General features: G+C 41.2%; 3 protein-coding genes across 9 annotated transcripts in view; 1 reads left to right on the top strand and 2 right to left on the bottom strand.

Moving 5' to 3' along the window:
• The window catches only part of rnf43 (ring finger protein 43), a 118,417-nt gene extending 108,670 nt beyond the window's left edge, over positions 1-9,747 (bottom strand). Inside the window, exons 1-2 of one of the 2 annotated variants that reach the window (XM_085288376.1) lie at positions 9,668-9,747; positions 8,216-9,495 (exon numbers count right to left, since the gene is read on the bottom strand). In XM_085288376.1, coding sequence (XP_085144502.1) covers positions 8,216-8,437 — 222 coding nt within the window. In that variant the 5' untranslated portion in view covers positions 8,438-9,495; positions 9,668-9,747. Of the gene's footprint in view, positions 1-8,215 lie in introns of both variants that reach the window. The other variant, XM_085288375.1, reaches the window with a different exon arrangement.
• A 408-nt stretch (positions 9,748-10,155) lies between these two features.
• Positions 10,156-14,967, bottom strand: hsf5 (heat shock transcription factor family member 5). Of its 6 annotated transcripts, none has more exons than XM_085288382.1 (7): positions 14,702-14,967; positions 13,794-14,284; positions 12,843-13,163; positions 12,672-12,763; positions 12,216-12,587; positions 10,861-10,932; positions 10,156-10,776 (listed from the first exon to the last, which is right to left on the bottom strand). In XM_085288382.1, exons 2-6 carry the CDS (start codon positions 14,266-14,268, stop codon positions 10,903-10,905), a joined length of 1,290 nt encoding a protein of 429 aa, XP_085144508.1. In that variant the 5' UTR covers positions 14,269-14,284; positions 14,702-14,967; the 3' UTR covers positions 10,156-10,776; positions 10,861-10,902. The 6 variants fall into 6 exon arrangements, with proteins under 6 accessions (XP_085144508.1, XP_085144507.1, XP_085144506.1 ...); XM_085288381.1 differs by having other exon boundaries at positions 10,156-10,740; XM_085288380.1 differs by having other exon boundaries at positions 10,861-10,972; positions 14,702-14,966.
• A 2,769-nt stretch (positions 14,968-17,736) lies between these two features.
• On the top strand, positions 17,737-20,916 carry supt4h1 (SPT4 homolog, DSIF elongation factor subunit). The gene is made up of 5 exons (XM_085288367.1): positions 17,737-17,913; positions 18,936-19,042; positions 19,125-19,180; positions 20,199-20,252; positions 20,343-20,916. The coding sequence occupies exons 1-5, from the start codon at positions 17,845-17,847 to the stop codon at positions 20,408-20,410; spliced, it is 354 nt and encodes a 117-aa protein (XP_085144493.1). The 5' UTR covers positions 17,737-17,844; the 3' UTR covers positions 20,411-20,916.
• The last annotated feature ends 1,396 nt before the right edge of the window (positions 20,917-22,312 follow it).

The raw sequence follows: 22,312 nt of genomic DNA, 5'->3' as shown, positions 1-22,312 counted from the left end.
GTCGTTGAAGAGAAATTGTTCGAGCCATGTTTCCGAAGTAACAAAGACGCGACTGGATTGCAGCCATTCAAAGATCAAATATAACGTCCCAGAACACTCCAGCTCACAGGTTAGTCTGCTCCAAGCATTTACACAAAGGTCAGTCTGCTGTTGTAGTTAATGCGTCATTTTCATAACATAATTGGTGATATAGGTTACAAGCAAGTCTGGCGCTGAACAGAAATTGTCGCGCTATGCTCCTTTATTTATTGTGCATAAATAGTGAATTGTCCTGACACAATATTGCTTTTCGCTTCTGTTATTATGGTACATTGACAAAAACATATACTTTTATTCACAGAATAAAACAGTTGTTTTGTATCACTAATTGCCCAGTACAATTACAGCATACAATATTATTGTCACTGCTACATTTCTGTAAGGCGTACCAGAAATTATTTCCACTACTAATTAATTACCGTTAAGCTCAAAGGTTATATTAATAAACTGTTAAGGAATGTGTATTTATGAAGACTATTTGTGAGACTGGTAAACTTATGATACGTACGATGGTCTTTACTTTCTACACGGTGCATTTCAAGGTCCTGTACCCATCCGTCGGTAAACTGTACCTGGGCTTGTTGCAGTGACCGGAAGTTACTAAACTTCACGAGTGTATGCACTCACAAGAACCGTATAATTATAAATATGCATATAAATATGCTACGATGAGATAGCTGACTTCATCTAACTAGCAAATGTTGTCCAGGCTACGTTGGTGATACAGTTTTTTTTAATGTGTATGATATTTTTGTCATGTGATTTTAAAGCTGGTCCTACAACCGCATCCAAGAATAACATGCAGCTTATCTCAGAACTGTCGGTGAAAATTATTCTTGGAGCTAGGTTTAATTGAGCTGCATTTTAAAGAGGTGCAATTTCACAATTTGTGTATATTTTCTAAGTTCACTATTTTGTCATGTGTTGAGAAAAACACAGATTTTAAAATTACATGGTCTAATATTTACATTTAGCATAACTGCAACATTATTTTTTCTTTTTTTTTTTTTAAAGACTCGAAAGGACTTGAAATTCAAAATTTCAGACTTGTGACTTGACTCGGACTTTTACACCAGTGACTTGAGACTCGACTCTGACTTGCCTGACATTACTTGAGACTTGACTTGAGACTTGAGGATAAAGACTTGAGACTTACTTGAGACTTGCAAAACAATGACTTGGTCCCACCTCTGGTGGTTTGAGCCCTCTGCAGGCTGAAGTGTCCTTGGGCAAGATACTGCAGGATGCATCAATCAGAGTGTGTGTGTGTAAGCAAAAAGCAGTAGAAAATCTAAAGGCACAGAATAAATAAAAAGAGCTGTGTAAATGTGGCCTCGCAGCACAATTGCACTTTTGCATAAAAAAGCAGAACAGGAGTCTGTTTACCATCTGAAGAGGAGTACTGAGCACAGTTACAGGACAAACAGTGCATCTTAAGGGCAAGACAACTCTATAGCCAAAAAAGGCTATATGCACTGTTCTTTGATAGGTTTACATTTTGTTGTCACAGAATGAGCTTCTTGATTACACCTTTGTTGTCTTCATTGGTCAGTGTGACACCATTTCTCAACCACATTCATAGGCATCTTGTGCCAACATGCAGTGAAGTGTGCAGTACTGACAGGCTGAGCTGGTTGTGTTTACAACGAGTGGCAGTGAGGCAGAGTGATCTAGCTGCAGATGAATGTGTAGAGAGTCATTACCATCTGACAGAGAGGACAGCACCTGAGAGTAGGGGTGGTGGGAAAAAAATCGATACAGCATAGCATTGCAATATTTTACGCAGCAATATTACACTATACAGGGACACCAAACATGGATATTTAAATTGATCTAAATACTCAAGAACAAGAAAACTATGAACACGACTGCTCACCTCGGGGACCTCTGTCCTGAACATTAGCCGAGGAAACTTACATTAACTCAGCTCAAGCAAAATCAACCAATCAAACTTCCTAATTCAGAGCAAGCTAATAGCTAAGTTGGTAAAAACAGGACAGCGAGCTTCTTATATGTGATTGTAATCAATGTTTTTTTCACATTCTGCAGCCAATATGACTAAACATTTGCCCAGAGCTTAAGGATGTTGAACCATGCATGACTTGCACAGGTTGCCTGATAGGAGGCAACCTTTCTGCAAACAGTTGCAATCTGACTTGGACTGACTGAAGTCACTCTCAGAGAGACTGTCAAAATTTTGTAAATAATTACTACCTAATTTATAAACACAGACAAATTGCCAACCTGGTGCCATTGGTCTGAAGGATACTTTTTTACTGAGCACAACTTGAGGGAGCTCAACTCAGCTGGCTCAGCTGGTTGTGTTCTGGTTTATATTCCTGTAGAACTGAAGGCTACTGAGCATGTAATGTAATAGTTAAATGTGAATTTCTGTCTATGTGTTTTTCAATGATTTATTACAGTTTATTGCTGTATTATGAGAAACAGATTGCATATAATTGCCAACTGATGTCAGACTAACTGTCTCATGGCAACATTTATGGCAGGTTTTAGTGACGTGCTGGTGTGCTTGAAGTTGTGATAAGCACTTACCATACTGGGTTGTCAATTATACAAAACTAAGCTTGATTTAAATTACAGTTAACTATACATTAAGAGAAGAAGGCAATCCAATTCAGATTCTAGCTACAGTCATTAACACCTTTTATGCAGTGTCACACTAATTGAAAATGCACATACATCCATCTATCACATGGATGTATCCATCTATATACGAAATTGTGCCAATGCAAGTCTTACATAGTTAACAGACAATAAAATCATCACTTATTAATTATACATCTTTTCAGTCAACTCATCCTTGTGAGCATAACCTTTAACCTGTGGGAAGATTAAAAAAAAAAAAAAAAAAAGACAGCCAACTTTCCCACCAGTAGCATATGAATCCTCATGCCATATGGTACAATTGTCATCTGTTGCAACATAGTTCTCAGTAAATCTCTATAAATGTGGCCTTGATCCTGGGGGAAAGGATAGCTTGGCCTCCACACCCACTATGGATCAGCAGGCTTTCCTCTGTACTTCCAGTGGATCGGTTTCAACTGGAAAGAGACAGGTGCTTCACTTGACCTGAGTTGTCAGGACAAATTCAAAAAAGGTCACGCAAGATACACATCTCACAGAGAATGCAAAAATGTCGCGGTATTCACGACTGTTAAACCTTGGATATTTGACATAATTAAATTCCGCTGACCCTGAAATCGCCTGGACCCCGTGTCAGTTGTCCTGCCATCAAAGGAACATATATGTGTGTGTGTGTGTCTGCTTTCACAGTCGGCGGTGACTCATTCCTCTCCACTGTAACACATGTGTGGCTACATAATGGCACAGCTTTAAAAGGGCCGCATGCTTTTGCTGCTCCTTCGGTGGTTTGTGTACTAGGGAGGGACAAAAAAAAGTGCTCAAAATGAAGAGCGAGACAGATCCTCTGTGATTAACATTTAATTCAAGAGTGCGCATTTCTAGCTTTTCCACTGCCCCACCGAGTGTGTGTATGGAGTGTGTGAAAACACACACACATGAAAACAGGCAGATGAAGCCTTGACTTAGTGTGTGTGTTTACATGGGTGTGCTACAAAAAACATGGAATTAAGCATGCGACTCTTTTGTAGATGTATTAGGGAGTGGCTGAACGAGTGAAGCAGTGATAGTAGCAGAGAAACAGAGACCATCCCTGGTTATTTGCATAAGAAGAGCTATGAAAGGGGAAACAAAAACGTGTTGTATAACATTCAAGAATTCCAGACGTGATCTAATGACTAAAAAAGAAGGGGGCCAGCAGGATTAAGAGATTTGCCATGTTTCCCCCCTACCTGCCTCTCCCTTCTTCCATGTCCCCTAAGGAACATCTCCACAGCCATCTCTTGTGGAATAGGGCAGACAGGACAGCGCTAGCCCCTGCTTCCTGTGCTGCAGGCTGCAGCTCTCTCAGTTCCCTGCTCAGGAGAACCCATTAGTCCACAATTTGTTTGATAGCCTGGACACATGAGGGGGGGTCTGTTTAATGCATGAGTTAGAGGAAACGCATTACTGTAGTGTCGCTGAAGGAGGAGACCATTGCAAAAGACCACATGGAAATAAAAGAGATAAAGTAGAGGATGTTGGAATGCAATGATTATAAGTAACAAATGGGCTTGTAGCCAAAAATGATATATTCTCTTAACTTTTGTTCCATTTATTTTTAATTGATTTTCTAAACTATTCCACAGCAACTGTCTAAAAGAATGACAGTAACTATGCTGTCACTCATTTAATTTGGACTGTGTTGCTTTTTTTGAAGCTAGATGCTACCTTATATTGATGAAAGGGTAGAGTTCTAATTTACCAGCTAATACTGGCAAGCTTGGATAGCAACCTGTATCCATAAACTGTATGGGTACAATGAAAAACTTTGAAAAAACTGTCCACAGAGGGTAAAATAATTTCTTGCACCAAGCTATAAATGTGCTTTTTAATGATGTAAGGCTTGGCACTTTAACATGGGAGTCTGTGGAGATTGACTCAGTTTTGGAGCATGCCTCAAGTGCCAGCTGGAGGAACTGCACCTGTGGAACTTTCACGATTCATAAATTTTCAGATCTGGATGTTGCCCCTTGGAAAAAAACATAGTCATCCTGTTTTAAAGCATTTTAGCTGTTCGTGAAACAGTCAAACATTTAATAGAAAAAGATTGAAAAACATAAAATGATGTTCTTTTCTGCCAGTGGTCCAATATGAGTCAACAGGGCCAGTGCTGGCTGGTAACAAAACCAGTGTAGCAGTTCATTCCTACAATAATCTTTGCGCAATCACCACTGAACTTGTTTATAATGTTATATATGATGACTTCAAAGCAGGCTTTTGTTCCTAAATGGCCTCCACCTCCACACAAACAACAAGTAGTTGCATAAAGCATTCAGAATTTTTAAAAAACAGGCGCTGTGGCAAAGGGGGAGGGGGATTGCGAGCTTACAGGGATTTCATTTGTACCTTTATGCAACTGCCAGTGTCGCCGAGGTGCAGGTGGGACGGATGGCGATGTGATTCTACTGCTGTTAATGTTGAGTTCTCATATGGCGTCCATACTGGTGGACACAGCAGTGCTGTGCATACCAGTCACGAGCACTGTGAAGCATTCAGAGCAGGCTGCTTCACCGTTACTGTATTTTAAAAAGAAGCATGAATGGCAAATGAATGCCAAATCTGATTGCCAAATGTGGGGTTCATTGCACGAATTTTGCAAACACATTAGCTTGTTTATTATATCATATCAGTATGTTGGCTCCAATACATGAAGCTCACCTGCATTCATTGCTGCTACACACTGTTATAAACCACATGCACAAAAGCGAAACTATGTGAGGCAGTGAGGAGCCCTGAGGAGTCCTGGACAGGCTGTTATCTCATCCAGGGAGATAGGAAGTATGGACAGGAAATCTAGAGGGAGGGGGAGGAGAGGGCCCATATGGGAAGTACAGTGTAAACAGTCTCAGCTTTTAATCATCCCAGCTCACGTTCGGAACTGGACACACTTTGATGTTCTCCCTCAGTACCCTCTCCACCCTCCCCTCCTTAGTTCCCAAACGGCTGTGCTGAGGGCCAGTCGAGGGGCGGGTGTGCAGATAGTGGCCTGGGACGCTTTAGAGAGACGGGGAGGCATTCACTACCTTGTAGGACACTGAGACGAAAAAATGTGAAGTGTTGCACAGTTACCCAGTGTCAAGCCTTAATTATAGCTTATGTATTTGAGGGAGCTCTCAAAGTTCACTTCAACATTTCAAAAACAACAATGCAGAAAAGGAATAAAAGAAAGTCAAGATGACTTTAAGTTAACATAGGTGGAGTTTTAAGGATACCTTAATTGGACCTGTTAAAAGAACACAGTTTATCTCCATTTCTCAAAAAGAAGTTCCAACAACAATCCTCAAGTTCGTCATTGTTTCAGAAGCTTTTGGGCTTCTCCTTTAATCACCGAGTTTCATTTTGGAAGGGAGAGGGAGTCAAAATTCCTCAGCACTTGTATTTGTCCAAATAGTGCTGGCCAGACCAGTGTTCCAGTGAGCGTGTTCATTCAGAGGAAAGGGCACACTTCCAGGGAGATCACAGTTTAACAGATCAGACGGAGACAAGTACCACAGTGAAATCTCATGGATTCAGAACTTCAGAGTTTGTCCCACACATGGTAGCAAACATGATCAAAACAAGGATGCAATGCAATTCCCAGGCTCAGGGAAGCAACGTATTGATAAAGATGAACAAGCATCTAAAATGACAAAAGATGAAAACTCTGTTAGTCCATAAAAATTTTCAGAAAAGTGGAATATAAAAGACATGCATCGACAAGGTTGGCTTATATTTAACACAGACGAGAATGCTATGCAAGATGGAAACTGGAACTTTTTAGCCATCAGTCCCCTCGTCCACTGGAAGACAAGAACATAAAGTGGGACCATGAAGCTGCCTGCAGAGGCAACAGAGACCTGTTACAACAGGCCTGAGCTGCAACAAAGAGCATCCTGCAGCATAACACCACCTCTGTGCAGTATGAGAACAGCCAGGGAGGAGAGAGCCTCGCAGGACCATGCCCTCCCAGCCTTGGACAGCAACACAATTGGTGGTTTGACCAGAGGAAAACAGAGTAGATGTATAACCTATTTGGGCAGCCGAAAAAAAAGAAAAACAGAAAGAAACAGGGGGGAAAAAGCAGGGATCTTATCAGCACAAAATTAAGCTGACGGTGGCAGAGATAAAAAAGAATGGTTTGAGGGTGGCACTCAACCTTTCATCCACACCTTTAGGGGAATACACAGCTTCATTAAAACCCTGTGTCGCCCTACAAACATTGCAAAGTCTTAAACAACAACAACAACAACAAAAAGCTGGAAATCCCAGAAAGCTGGAAGTGCTTTGATCTCAACAGCTATGTGTTATGTATCCACAACATGTTGTCAACATCCCACACAGACAGGGTCCAGTCAGATCAGCTTAAAACTGGAGTGGGAAAGCAGAAGTGGCTTTTCACTGTGACTAATGCTGGGCTTTTCTCCATCAGAGCATTATAAATCCTTATCAACTATGGCAAACTGCAGCATCTGGCTCACCATTCACAAAACCTCCCATACCTGGTGAGTGAAGCGAGACAAGATCCCACAGAACCTAATATCTTTCGTCCCGTGTCTCTGGAGACGGCAAATAAATCGACACGGCGGAGCTTTACAGCGTAGGGACCTTAATCCACTCTTGAATCCTGAATATGCACACTGAATAGAGAACATACTTCACATTTGGACAGTTAAAGGCAAGATTTTTAACCTAAAAAACCCCCCATTAAATGACAGGTTTTATATTGGTCTCGACATGCTGTCATTTTGCAGTCACTGGCCACACCTTGATATTAAATATAATGGGAGAGAGCATCAAATGCCAAAAATAGTCACTGCAAAACAAAACAGTTACCTTAGAAAAGATACACGTTAGAGAGGCTGGTGGACTGAGCCAAACCACTGTTTCTCAGGAGAGAGCTAAAATAGACTGAAAATAAGCTAACCTCAATAACACGTTTGTCATCACTGTTGTTAAAGGAATTCATATGTTCTATCATCACAAGCCCAGTGTTGAGTGGAAAGAGTGCTGCTGTAAGCAGCTCTCAGAAAGGCACACTGTGCTGTAAACCATAGTCTCTGCTGCAGGAGTCTTTTAGCAGCGGGTGCTGTGTAAACTGTAGGGAAACATAAGTCACTCTACAGAGGGATTGGTGCACTGAAAGAGGTGGGAGTGTAAAATAACTTTCCAATTAAGGCTTTTAACACAGACTAAGTTATTAGTCAAGCGGTGATTGCAAAAGAGGTTAAAGTGACTCTCTTGGGGGGGTCCAAAGAATAACACTTACTGTGTTAAGTGTTCCCAGTAGTGTACTATAGGAGAAGCTTTCAGGCTGGTAATCCATATCTGACAGAGCAGAAGTGTAACTACATGTGTTGTAAAGCTGTTCTATCAATACACAAAATGAAGATCAGATATTGACCATATGATCATTGAGTTAGTCTATTACAGTCTATGGAAAATTGTTGCACCAGGTGCCACAAAGGTGCTGGGCCACCTGTGCACCAGGTGAGCTTTGAGGTAAATGGACAGTGCTGTGGTCATGTAGTGCAGGTACCCTTTGATGACACCCTACCTGCATGAGTTTTCCCTCTGCTTTGCCGGCACTTCCTCCCACGAACACCCCTTCCAAGGTGAGGGGTTTCCCCGTGGGCTCGTGCTTCAGCAGCGTCACCTTGATAATCGCTCGGAGAACCGGCCGCTCGGACTCCAGGCCCTGCTGGCCCAGCACCACCTGCAGAGCCGCCATGAGCAGCCACGGCCAGAGCCCGGCCGGGCGCCGCTGTGGGACGGTCATGGCCTCGGCTGTAGCGGCGGGTCCCGGCCGCACATCTTGGACTTCAAAGCAGGCAAGCACCGCGGATAAACAAGACGCAGGAAAGCGGTATCGACAAGTACACGCACAGGTCCCGCTTTATTCCTTCTGCCTACTTGCTTAACAGATCTGGGCTTTCAAAGCCGGAGGACTTCCATGGTAACTCATAAAACTTCCATTCAACACTAGAGTTAATATTCCCAGTCTAACACGTTACAGATATGCATATGTCTCACGTGGAAAGTGATGTCTCACACGAGGAAAAAGCTCCGATTAACTGTTATCCAGTGTCATTAATGTGGGTTGAGAAGCACTGCATGCGCCAGTGCACTGTGAAGACGAGCCGTGCCGTATTAGATCTTAAAGAGTGCATTTGTTTCCACCGGGGTGCTCTTCATCACAGGCGGGTCTATGTCCTCGTCTGGAGGGTGTTTACGTGGTAGCTTAACTCCGGTATCCTCTCCAAGAAGGACTGGGTCCTCTCCTGGCAACTGTGTATCCGTAAATCCTCGGGACTGTTTTTACAATGCAGCGCACATTGACCACTGTACCTTCCAGTCATATTTTGCGAGCACACAGGAGGCAAAGCTTTAAAAGTTAAACCCGTCCCGTGAGAGCAACACTTTGTGGATAAATCCACCAAAAACGCACGAGAGCGACGTCTACGACTTCAAAGGCTGGCTTACAGGTTGCCGCCGGAGAGTTATGAGGCATGCTGACGGATCAAATGCGGCGCCGAAAAGTTGGGCAATGTTTCTTACAGCCGACGAGTTGCGAAAAAATAATCCTCGAAGAAGCTGCTCCGTTCAGCACACAGCTCTGTGTAATTATTAACCGAAGCAAACGGGCCGTTGCCTTACTTTGCTTGTAGCCTGGTAATTAAAACTGGGTCCGAAGCGGCTTCAGTGACACGGCCATCAACTTCTTTCAAACCTACCCGTCAGGGGGGCGACACGCGCGCGCGCACGCATACACACACACGCAGGCTTCCCCCGAGTTCAGTGCCTCCGCTGCACTGTGAGAAATTAGACCCGATCCTCCTGAGAAGAATGAAGGAAATTGACTCGTTTATCAAAACTATCACTGAAAGCGGAGGGGGAAATCTGCAAAAAGTTAATTTAAAAAGTTGCCCAGCCTCCTTGTAGTGTTTGTTTGAAGGGGATAAAGCATAGAGACACAGTGTACTATTATAACACCGTTCTAGAACTTTACCTCCCGGACTCTGTCTCTCCCCTGGGATCTCATTTGAAAGTGTCTACCTGCTCCCTCTCCTGCTACTTTCACGTGCTAACGGGGACGGGAGTTTGATCAACACTTCACCCCTAATCCTGTAAACAGATTGTGTTTCAAGTGTTTTACGTTGTTATTTGTATAAGCCATTAGTGGAATTGCAGCGTTAGTACTACATTTTTCTAACGTCACTGAAAATCTATTTTGCGGTAAGAATCAAACGCAATCTAATTTTCTTGCATGTGTAAGAACGTAAACATACAAACAAACAAAAATCGTTCATTTTCTTTTAACGTTATCGTAGGTGGAGTTAACGAGGAGCACCTGAATGCAGCATTAGTAAGTGGAAGGCGGATCCGCCGAAAAGCAGCAGTTTCACCAAAAACAAGTAAGTGGCTCCCTCTGGTGTCTACAACAAGCAACACCCCTTTATTATTAATAATGCAGTACACACTAAACATCCAACCATAAACTGTATTCACGTTTATTTAAAATTCTAGTTTCATATTTTAAAAAGTACATCAATAGTGAGAATAAAAAGGTAGGGAAAACACAATAAAGCAAACAATCAGTAGACAAAGTGTTTCTCCCTCGTAAAATAATTTGAGTCCTTTTTAAGCACTCCAATACCAATTTATGGTTTACAAGACTTATTTTTCTATTTCAGTTCTTTGAAAATAACATTACAATCTGGTAAAACTATTTCACAAAATCATGTACGTAAATATCCATGCTTTATACATTTACAAGCATACTTGTTTTAAAAATGTAATTTAAAATTTTACAGAAATAAAAGCATCAGTGTTAATTACAATGGATGTGTAAAATAAGAGGAGAAAACATTACTGTACAACTACATACAATGTACAACATATATGTACTTCTGCAAAAGACTTTGTAATAAGATTTAAAAGAGAACAAAGCAACAAGCATTCACACAATAAATCATCTTTCCAATTCGAGACTCAAGTATGGTAATAGTAAGAGCTTAAGCTCACATCCTGGAGTGACTCAAGGCTCCCTGTCACATGCCAATCAAACCAACAAGCTGAGATCTATGATGAGAAATATGAGACACTGTCATCACGGATCTGTTGATTTTAGCAAGCATAAAAGCCTTAAGTGCCTTTTCTTTCACTAATTTTACTCTGGAATTTGACCCTAAACAGCCTTACCTAAAGAGTTGGTGTATTTCCTGTGCAGCTGCTGTTATAATTTCAGACTGGAATCACTGGAAGTATCACCAACTGTAACAGGTACAATATCCCTCTCATGATCTGTGGTAACCTTAATGTAGGGACACAGAGAACGCAAATAATCCAGGCTTTCTGCTAAACTATATATAAGGCCACTAAATATATATATAGTATAGATTTATTCAAATTATATAACAATATCAATAATTTTCTGTATGAATACAGCCTGAAACATAATCGGATTTTCACATGTTCTACATGTTGTTCTAAACGTTGAAAAAGAACCAACTTTTCAAAACAGTATGCAAAATATTTGCTACATTTTTTAACTATGCGGAAAGATCCATTATTAATGATCTGTGTGTGGAAAAAGCTTCAGTGTCAGGTTTGATCACCTAGAGCAACAGTAACCTCATTGCCACTTTATTAGGTACACCAACTGCGTCTTAACACAATTATCTACTGAGTTGATCACTTTGCAGTAACCCAGAATGTGCAACATCAGACACTGATGATCTACTGGGATTTCCGCATCTCTGAATGCATACATCCTTGAACCTTTATGCAGATGTACTACAACATTAGAGGATGACGCTGAGTGCCACTCAATTGCTGCTGCCACACTCAGATGGTCAGAATCTCGCATGTACAGCATGAAAGCATGGATCTATCCTGCCTTTTATCAATGGTTCATGCTGATGGTGATGTAATGGTGTCAGGGATAGTTTTTGGTACCAACTGAGCACTGTTTACACTCCACAGCCTGTCGGAGTGTTGATGCTAACCGCATCCATTCCTTTATTACCAATGTGTCCCCATCTTCTGATGGCTGCTTCCAGCACCATGCCACAAACCTCAAACTGGTTTCTTAAGAACAACAGTGAGTTCACTATTATTTTACTCAACTGGTCTTCACAATATCCAGATCTCAACCTAATAGAGTACCTTCAGGATGCTCTATTAGGTTATTCCCATCGTGTGCATCTGACAAAACGTCAGCAACTGTGTGCTGTTATCACGTGAGTCTGAACCAAAATCTCTGAGGAATGTGTCTCATGTTCCTCAATGAAAAAAGATCAACTATCATTTCTAACCTTTCTTGCAATTGCAGCCTATCAAGAACCAAAACCACTGTGCTGCTCTGATCCACCCTCCCGCCTTCCCTTGCAAACTTTCCTACAAGTTTGGGTTACTTTACTGTCTAGCACAGTAAAGGAAAAAACATCTTAGATCAGGAACGTGATGCATCAAAAAATACCTCAATGTCAAACATTACAAAAAAACATAAAACAGATGCACTTTAGCTTCAGGAACTCTTCAATGCGCAGCCTTACCTCAATGATAGCATCCTCAGGCATTTCCTCTGGTACAGACTCCACACACTGCTCTTTGTATGGAACTAGAGGAGCAATACTCGATGCAGATACTATGGTGGGTCCAGCAGAGAAAGGGATAGACCTGATGACACCGTTGCTGTCACACAGTGGGCTGTCACGGGTGTTGGATGAAGACTCTAGCTCAGGGACCACCTCGTCTTGGGGCTCAACTTTAACCAGGCAGGTATTGGGTGGGGTCTGCATGACCTCATCTGCGATCTTAAAAATTGCCTCCAAGTTGATTTCACAGTTTTTCACCTCCTGCTTCTCATTTTTCTGCAGGCATTGGTTATTGTCGTGGAAACACAACATACCGACAGGATATCCTGCCTAAAATGGTGATATAAAAGCATATGTTAAAGATGGCCCAAATACCACTCACTGACTTGTTACGTCACATGACAGTGGTCCTACCTGATAATAACTCTGAGGCGAGAATAAGCCTGTCTGAAGGCTACCACCTGCCATATGAGGGGCCACAAGGTTGGGATGGTAGCAATGACCAACTTCAGGAAGGACAAAAGATAGCATGTTAAGTGAAATGGTACACTGGCTATATTTTACTAAATAATATTTAATGCTTACGTGGGGAATAGTAGCCAGGCTGGTACTGAGCATTACAAGGACTATAACTGGTGAAATTTGGACTTCCATGGTTTGCGTGGGCCAGGAAATTCTGCTGAATGTGCACAGCATTGGCGCTTGAGTTTACTCCAGTGTAAGGGCGGTTTAAAGGTACTGGTAGCTCTTTGCCTGAGGAAAACAAAGCAGAAGGAAGAGCCGCAGCCCTCATCAGGAATCGTGGTGGGATGGGGGTCCCAGTGTAGGCTTGGGTTTTACTTGGATAGTAAGGAGGAGTGGCCTTTTGATTTGTGGGGCTCAGCAGCAAAGAGCCTCCCGAAGAAACTGGAAGACACAAAGCACAACAACAACCTTTTAGACAGTACGAGAGGGCTTAAGTGTTGGTACAGGAGGGCACAGACTTATTGTCCTTAATAAGTTCAATATGGTGTTCGGAAATATGACAGAAAACCCTATCAGGGTAATATTTCTTGAAAACATCTGAGTATTTTCTCTGTGACATGTAAGATTGTCAAATGAAAGTTTAGTAATTCCTCTGGTCAACAGAAAAATATATTTAGAATACTCTCAAATGAGGTCAACTCTCCAGCAACACTTATAGTACAGCTTTATTACTTATGTCAAGGTCATCCCTCATGAAGGCCACAGGCCCAAACATGCCGATCAAGTAATAAAGCTGTGCTTCAACCTCTTTAGACCCTTGTTCTAAAGAGGAAGTAGGCGAAGTTGCGGCAGAAAGCTTTGTTCTGTTTTAAAGAATATTCTTCAGTTACAAAGTTTATGTACATAAAATGGGACAGTGTTGTATTTTTTTAAGGAGCTGATGACCCTTTTTACACAGAACTACTGTGCACTTTTGCAGAAACTACTCTTGTGGCTGAGGAACGGTTAGTGTGAACTTGAGCACCTCAGGGAAACCATATATTTCCACTATTATCCCTTAATAGCACTTGCCTCTTCTCATAGATGTTCCTCTGTCTTCCCCATCCCGATACAGGCGCTGATATCCACTCGGGGACCGGCACTTTATGTTCAGACCGGCTTGCAGCTTGGCCTTATTGTCCACGGTGAGCCTCCTCAGCCTCGAAACGAGTTCAGGCTGGTCTCGCTTGAAGTTGGGGTTGTAAAAGCTTGGATACTCCTTGCCGTCCAGGTCCTGTTGAGGGTCGGCCTTCTTGAACCCGTACAAGTTGAGCTGACGGACAAAGCTGGAGAAGTTGGTGGTTTTGAAGGAGTCGGCACTGCCCGCGGTGATGGCATTTGGAGACAGGATCTGCTTCTCGAACAGCTGCTGGTCAATGACGATTACCTCGCCCTGGCGGTCCCAGCAGATGGCGTTGTAGGCCGGGTTGTTCACCAGACGCCACAACTTTGCAGGAAAATTGCTGGGGTTGATTGAGTCCGGGAGTGAATTTAAACCGACTTCCATGCCTTTGCCTGTGCAACTGAGACAGGTATAACAATATTAAACAGCCCTGGTCAAAGCAGCTAACCTGCTTTACATGTTTATAACGTTACTATTTAACTTTAGTTTATGTTTTACATACACTCAAGTTATAACAAGTTAACAAAGTTATTTAACCACCATTCATTATATTAAACACATAATTACCCTTGTTAATGAAAACGGATTAAACTTTTTTTAAATTATAAATAAAATGCTGTAAAAAGTAAAATGTTATCTTTCACTGTTTCTGTTACTCTGCTAGCATTAGCTAACATTAGCAGTGGCTGTGTTATCTTGTCAAACAGCCTCTCCTAAGTAAAGAACTTTTTAGTTAAGAGCTGTTTTATCCATCTCCATATTTTCTCATATATTTTAAGTAAGGTTAAATCTAAAATAAACACTGTAATAACTGCACCTGTATCACCAAGTCGCACTGGGAACCGTTGGAAGTTTACTGCCGTTGGTGGAGGTGCTGGAGTTCAATGTGACATCCCTCCGTTACTTTAAACAACGCTTAATTTTGGGGGACTACAAAGCCCAAGATCCTTTCACATTTCAACGCCGAAACTGGACCCTAAACGTCACACAGAGAGCCAAAAACAGTTTACAGCCTCTGGTTTACATGCTTTTGTTGCCATAGGCACACAAATGCCTTTAGGTAATATATGTTACTTTTAAACTGTTTTGCAAATAGCTCCAATGAATGCATCGCAGGTTCTCACACAGCCTGCTGTTTATAGCTTACATTTCACATCATCTGAGTTTATTTCTGAGTTTATTTACTTGCAGCTTCATACAAGACGCAAGATGATGAGCCTCTCCAAAGTTGGATGTGGCACGGCAACAGTGCAGTGACAAACGCAGGTTAATTATCCATGATAAACAAATAAGAAACAAAATGTGAGAAAACGATGTTAACTGTTGAAAGAGATTTGACTGGTAACATAATCAGTGTTTAGGTCAATGGAATTAATAGATGTCACCAAGCACATGTGGTGTGAAATTGTACCAAATGAAAACACGCTGAGCTGTGTCGCCACCTAGTGATAAGGAAGTAGTTTATTATTATTATTATTATTATTATTATTATTATTATTGTTGTTGTTGTTGTTGTTGTTGTGATTATTATTATTATTTGTATTTAGATGTAGACAGCATCATCTATCTACATTTTGTGAAAACAAAAAATCTCACTGCCAAGCCAGTAAAATACATCCAATTTGTATCCTTTCATTGTCAAAATCCGATGTGTTGCTAATTCTATGTAATATTAACAACCTGTTAACAACATTACATGAGACTGGTGTGTAGCACCGCTTGAGGAGAACATGATGCCTTTATTCAGGTATGCAAATTCTGAAGTCAGTGAAACAATAACTCCAATCTCCACATTTCGACCTTTCTTCGAATTAGGTTTTTCGACTTTAATCTCAAAATTTTGACTTTATTGTCAAAATGATCAATAACATTTTTGTTTCTTAAGGTGGCCCTAATACTATGTCGTAAATATCCATCCATCCATTCGCTTCCGCTTATCCTTTTCAGGGTCGCGGGGGGCGCTGGAGCCTATCCCAGCTGTCATAGGGCAAAAGGCGGGGTACACGCTGGACAGGTCGCCAGTCTGTCGCAGGGCTAACACATAGGGACAGACAACCATTCACACTCACATTCACACCTAGTGGCAATTTGGATTATCCAATTAACCTATCCCCACAAGCTGCATGTCTTTGGATGGTGGGAGGAAGCCGGAGTACCTGGAGGGAACCCACGCAAACACGGGGAGAACATGCAAACTCCACACAGAAAGACCCCGGCCTGATGGTGGAATTGAACTCAGGACCTTCTTGCTGCAAGGCAACAGTGCTAACCACCGTGCCACCGTGCTGTAAATATCACTTTAGTTTATTATCAAACCTGGCAGCTCCGCACTCACCTTCAAGACTGAGGACGTGGTGAGAGCTCTCAGGAGGACCAGGGAGAGGAGCTCACCCGGCCCTGACAACATCAGCAGTCAAGTTCTGAGGCACTGTGCAAGGCAACTAAGTGTGTTCCAGACTCTATTTCAACACTCAATTGACAGTCACACCGCCCCCAGCTGTGGTAACACTCCACAGTCACCCCCACCCCCAAAAGAAACAACCCAAAGTCTCTCAATGATCTTCATCCTGTGGCCCTTACCTCCCTGGTGATGAAGGCCATGGAGAAGATCATAAAACAGCACATTGTAAGAGCAACTGACCCCCTGATGGACCCACTTCAGTTTGCTTACCGTGCACGCAGAGGCGTCGATGACGCAAAAATCTTCATCTTGGACTCCATCCACAAACATCTCCTTCACTCCTCCGCCAGACTTCTCTTTGCTGATTTTTCATCAGTGTTCAACACTCTGCAGCCTCATTTCCTGGCCATTAAACTTTCTTCCCGATTTCACCTGATCATCTAATCCTGTGGATATTGGACTTTTTGACCAACAGGACTCTGGTCTCTGTTCCACCTCCACTGGCTCCCCCAGGGCTCTGTGCTCTCCCCCCTGCTCTTCATCCTCTAGACCGATGACTGCAGATCCACTCTTCAGAAGTTTGTAGAGTGGTGTGACAGCTCCAAACTTGAACTGAACGTGAGCAAAACCAAAGAGATGGTGGTGACCTGGCTGCTTCAGTCACCACCACCATCCATGGGAAGCCTGTGGAGGTAGTTGAGGAGTACAAATACTTGGGAACCATTTTTGACAACCTCATGAAATTCTCTGCTAACACAGAGGAAATTCTCAGGAGGTGCCACCAAGGGCTAATGGCCTTGTTGGCTGAAAACCTGTGCAAGAGTTCTGACAGGCAGGCCAATGATTTTTGAGCACACTGATGCAGTGTGCTGCAGTCTGTTCCTGTTCTGAAGGCTGAGGGAGGGAGTGGAACCAGCAGGTAATGGAGAAGGTCATGTTGCTTTCCAGGAAGGCATAGTAAAAAGGCATAGTAAAAATTAATTAATGTATTAATGACCCCTCTCACATTCTTCACCCCGCATTTCAATGGCTCCCCTCTGGGCGGCGCCTCCGCTGCACTTCCTGCAGGACTGAGAGGAGAAGAGCCACCTTTGTCCCCAAAGCCACTCTGCTTTTTAACTGCAGTCGATAAGACCATTTCCCACACCCATAAACATAAATTACTCTACACTCTTTTTTATGCTGCTAACACTTCATTCACTTTTAGTCACTTACAGTTATTTATTCACTTATTCAGTCACTTTAATTTTAAAACTGTGTATATACTGTATATTTTAAGTATTTTTTTTTTTTTATCTCATTCTTATTGCCTGTTTATGCCCTGTCCTTATTTTTAACGTCATGCTGCTCTGTTGTATCTTAATTGCCCCTTGGGGATAAATAAAGTCTCCCTGATTCAGATTTTTTTGTGCATGGACTTTTATTCAGGCGGACTACAGGGACGCCTCTGGGTTGCTAGGGCCTTATAAAGTGACGTAATATCCAGGCGACTAGAAAATCATCATAATATTAGTTGGCGTGATTGTTTAGTGTTTGTTCAATTATTTCGTCCGAACATAATGGCATTAGAAACAGTCCCCAAAGACCTGCGCCACCTGAGAGCCTGTCTGCTTTGTTCGTTAGTGAAGGTAAATCTTTATCTGAGAGAAAAACACTGTGAGGCTAGCTCCTGTGCTAACGTGGTGCTCTGCGCAGTGTTTTCCTCCTGTTTGGCCTAACAGGAAAATTAAAACTTCGAAATGACGCTTGGTTGCTTTTAGTCAAGGAATTATACCTAAGTATTCACTGGGGCATTTTTGTTTACAAAAAGACATCTGTGCTAGTTTGTTTGGTTTCTAGTCCCACGATAACGACTTGGGGCCGTACTAGAAAAATGTACAGAACCTGGCAGAGCCTGGGTAGAAGGTGATGTTATTGTGACAAAACGCAGAATAACGTTATTGGGTTTTTTTTCTTAAGGTCGACAATAAGAAAAGAAACAAGGTGGACAATAATGGCTGAAGCGAAACTAAATATTTTAAGATTGACTTTAAAGTTAAAAATCCACGATAAATAAAACTAGAAACATGTATTGTTCCTCAATGCTTCCTCAGTGATTTATTTCGTAAGGTCGGGCGTGCAGGGAATCTGACTTTATTTTTGAGAAATTAAAGGTTTTTATTTTGGAGAGATTTCATTTAAAGTATAGCATGTTTACAGTAGTTTAAATGCGGGCTTCTTTTTGTTTTGTTTGTTTGTTTGTTTGTTTGTGTGTGTGTGTGTGTGGGGGGGGGGGGGTTGGCAAATACCAGAAATGACACTTTGGCACAACACCAACACACAATCCCATCTCACTTTATTATTATTATTATTATTGTTGTTGTTGTTGTTATAGTAGTAGTAGTATTAATACTATTATTATTTAACCATGCACAGCCGTTATCAGTGGATGTGCCAAGGTTTGTTGGCATCATTATCTATGGTGGGTTCCAATATATGTATGACCCTCATTAGAAATATAGTCTTGCTACACTGAAGTGCAGCATTTTTAAAGCAGTTAATATTTCTCAAGTAATATCTCACTTCTCATTTTTGATCCTTTCTTCTGGCTCTTTTTATTGGACTCATGCAATCTGATACCTCACTTTTCTCTTGCTCTCTTCCAATTTAGACCATTGACCAGTTTGAATATGATGGCTGTGACAACTGTGAGTCATACCTCCAGATGAAGGGGAACCGAGAGATGGTGTATGAATGCACAAGTTCCTCGTTTGATGGGTAAGTGTTGACAAAGCAGTAACTATGTGTTTCTTTGTCTGTTCTTCCCTATGGTTTACTGACACTGATTAAATGTTTATAGTGTGATCGCCATGATGAGTCCTGAAGATAGCTGGGTGGCTAAATGGCAGAGAATAGGTAAGGATCTGCTGAAGCATACAGTCATGGTTTTAAAAAAAGAAGAAGAAGACAGTACATTCAGTTCTAAGGTTTTATGTATCAGGACATGATAAAAAATGTTAAATTGTTCATTATTTATTTAAGACAAAAAGGAGACACTGTTTCTGGAAAAACGAAGTACATCTTACACTGCTTTTATAATAATTGAGAGGGAAAATGGCACTTGATCATCAGCCAGTCTGAGCACCTCTATAAAAGCAGATGATTTAGCAGGTGTGTGTTAACATAGTGTCAGGGTGAAAAACAATCAGTGGTGATCTCATGAAAGCAACTGTTAGTGCCCATCAATTTAGGAAGGATTATAAACCAAACTATTGGAATGTCATCATTCTACAGTGAGATCGATTACTCACAAGTGAAAAACATTCAAGATAGATATAAATTTTCCCAGTGGTGAACATTACAGCAAAGTCACCACAAGGTCAGACCATACACTGCTCAGAAAAAATGAACAACTAAGGCTTGTTTGAAAGGGTTGTCAGGAGAAAGCCTCTTTTCTCTAAAAAAGAACATGGCAGCATGGCTTTGGTTTGCAAAGTTGCATCTGAACAATCCACAAGACTTCTGGAACAATCCTATCAAAAGAGGCCAAAGTGGAGATGTTAAGCCAGTTGGTTGGAGAGAACCAACTGTCAAGCACGGTGGTGGAGGGATGATGGTTTGGGCTTGTTTTGTAGTCTCAGGACTTGAGCACCTTGTAGTCGACTATGAACTCCTACCAGGGTATTCAAATGTGAGGAGATGTCCCCAAAGCTAAATGTAGACTAAAATTGGGTCATGCAACAGGGCGATCGTGGCTCAAGAGTTGGGCGTTCACCTTGTAATCGGAAGGTTGCCGGTTCGAGCCCCGGGACTATAACATTTTTTACATGCTTTTTAATAAATCTTGTAAAACCTGCTAGTTATTAATGATAGCCACATAGTTCAGATTATGATCCATTTGTGTAATTATTTTTTTTCCTGCTCTGTCTTTCAGGCAACTTCAAGCCAGGTGTATATGCAGTTTCAGTGACTGGCAGACTACCTCCAGGTACATTCAAACACATCAGGGCACACACATTGGTTGGAATTGTCTTCTCACTTCATATGTTTCGGTTGCTCATTATTCTCTTCTCTGAAGGCGTAGTGAGAGAGCTGAAAAGCAGAGGGGTGATCTACAAATCCAGAGACACGGCAGTAAAGACGTAAATCCTGCTGATTGTCCCCAGAGCTGGATCATACTGTTTCACCGTGTCTGTGATGTCTTGTGGAAATGTTAAGTTTTTGGAGCTTTTTAAATTTGGAAAAAAAAAACAAAGATTGCTGACACATAAGAAAAGGTAGATATGTCTTATTTGTTTGAATAGTTTACGTGAAATAAAAACCTGTTTTATAAAAAAAGTGAGTGTCTTAAAACAAATGAATACATTGGATTTATATGCACCTGTAATCTGTGAATTAACTAAGTTTTCAGTGTCCCCGAGCAAGTGAACATGATCAGTTAATTTTTAATGGGACTAATCTGTCTACTGTCCAGAAGGGCACACAATGTGGTTTCTGACTGATGACCTTGAGCTGCGGTCCAAAATGATGATGATGATGGGGGTGAGGTCTCTAAGAGGACTGTGGTTAGAGTTCATTCAACCTTTCTGGAACAGATTGCTGATATATGTTGACCAGAGAATACAAATAAACGCGTCCACATTCATGACTAACCTGGATATTTATTTGTTTTTAAAGGTATCTAAATTAGGTGGACCTTAGATTTTAGGTTTTAGACCATTTTTGACTTTTCAATTTATTTTTTGAAGGTTTTTTCCTATTTAATCTTTATGTTTTCAACATATAATGTCAGTCTTTCCACTCCTACAAGCCATTATGTTTGTTTATTTTAAAGTTTTTTAGCAAATAATAATAACTAGAAAATGCATTTTCTAACGAAACTGCAGTGTGGATGCTGATAGCTGAATGTTTTGAGCGGAAATGAAGCAACTGCTGAATGTTAAGTTAAAAATGTTGAAGGAGATGAAAAACAGAATGTTTCACTTGAAAACAAAAGTGTTTAAAGCTGATTTTCAGACAGAGGAAGAAGTTGAAAAGTAGCTGACCATGTTTAAAATGTACAGTAGAAAAAGTTGAGTAATGACAAAAGAAAATTCAGAGTCACAAAACATCTGAAGAAATATTTGAAACCTCATATTATTTAAGTCCCTGAATGTCTGAAATGTGGGAAAATCCACTACAGACAGTTAAATACTGTAACTTTTAATCATCCGGTCAGAAAAGATGATTATCTTTCAGATAATCATCTGGTCATGATCATCAAAAGTCATCAACTGACTCCACTGCCCACATTCTGCCATTGAAATACATGGTAAATTTTTGTTGAATAAAGTTGAATAATTTAAAAAATATAAAAGTTAAAAATGAGGAAAATACAAGCAGTCATGTCCAAAAGAAGAGGAATCTAACGGTGGTTGACTGGTTTTTCTAAGTTGAACGGTGTTGAAGGAGATAGATGCCAAAAAATGTACGGAATATGAAAAGTAGAAGAACAATCCTTGCTTGTGTGCTTAATCAGCATCCACACTAATAAAGCCAAATACCATCACCAAGCATTATTTCATTATTTCCGTTAAAAAAATATGTTGTGACAGGTTAGTATCATGCATCTAATAACATGCGTTACTTTTAATAGTCAGCAGGGGGCGACTACACTGGTTGCAAAAAGACCCTTGGCTCCTTTTCTCTACAATCTCAGCAAACACAGACAGCTTTATGGTTTAAATCTCTAGTTTCACATCATATTGAATAAAACTTTCTTTTACAAATGATGAATTCTTACAGTCAGAAAGGAGGATTATTCAAGGTCATTAGCCAATAAGTTATATAATCGATTTCTCTGTTTCTTCCGTCACCATTTGTCACATATGGTCGCAAAACACTAAGATGGCAAAGGTGGTTCATTCTGATTGTTGTTCATTCTGAGCAACAGAGTTCATCATGTTTTTTTTAGTTGGCTAGACCCTTTAAAAAAATCCTCCCTGTACTTCTTTAGCTGCACCACTAGATGGTGCTTTTTACTCAGTGCCGGAATTCCCTGCAGCCGCC

The sequence above is a fragment of the Mchenga conophoros genome, linkage group LG10 (assembly GCF_057382185.1).
Source record: "Mchenga conophoros isolate Kocher_MC1m ecotype Shallow Benthic linkage group LG10, M_conophoros_male_GT1.1, whole genome shotgun sequence".
NCBI classification, from domain to species: Eukaryota; Metazoa; Chordata; class Actinopteri; order Cichliformes; family Cichlidae; genus Mchenga; species Mchenga conophoros.
This window is presented reverse-complemented; position numbering and strand designations above follow the sequence as displayed.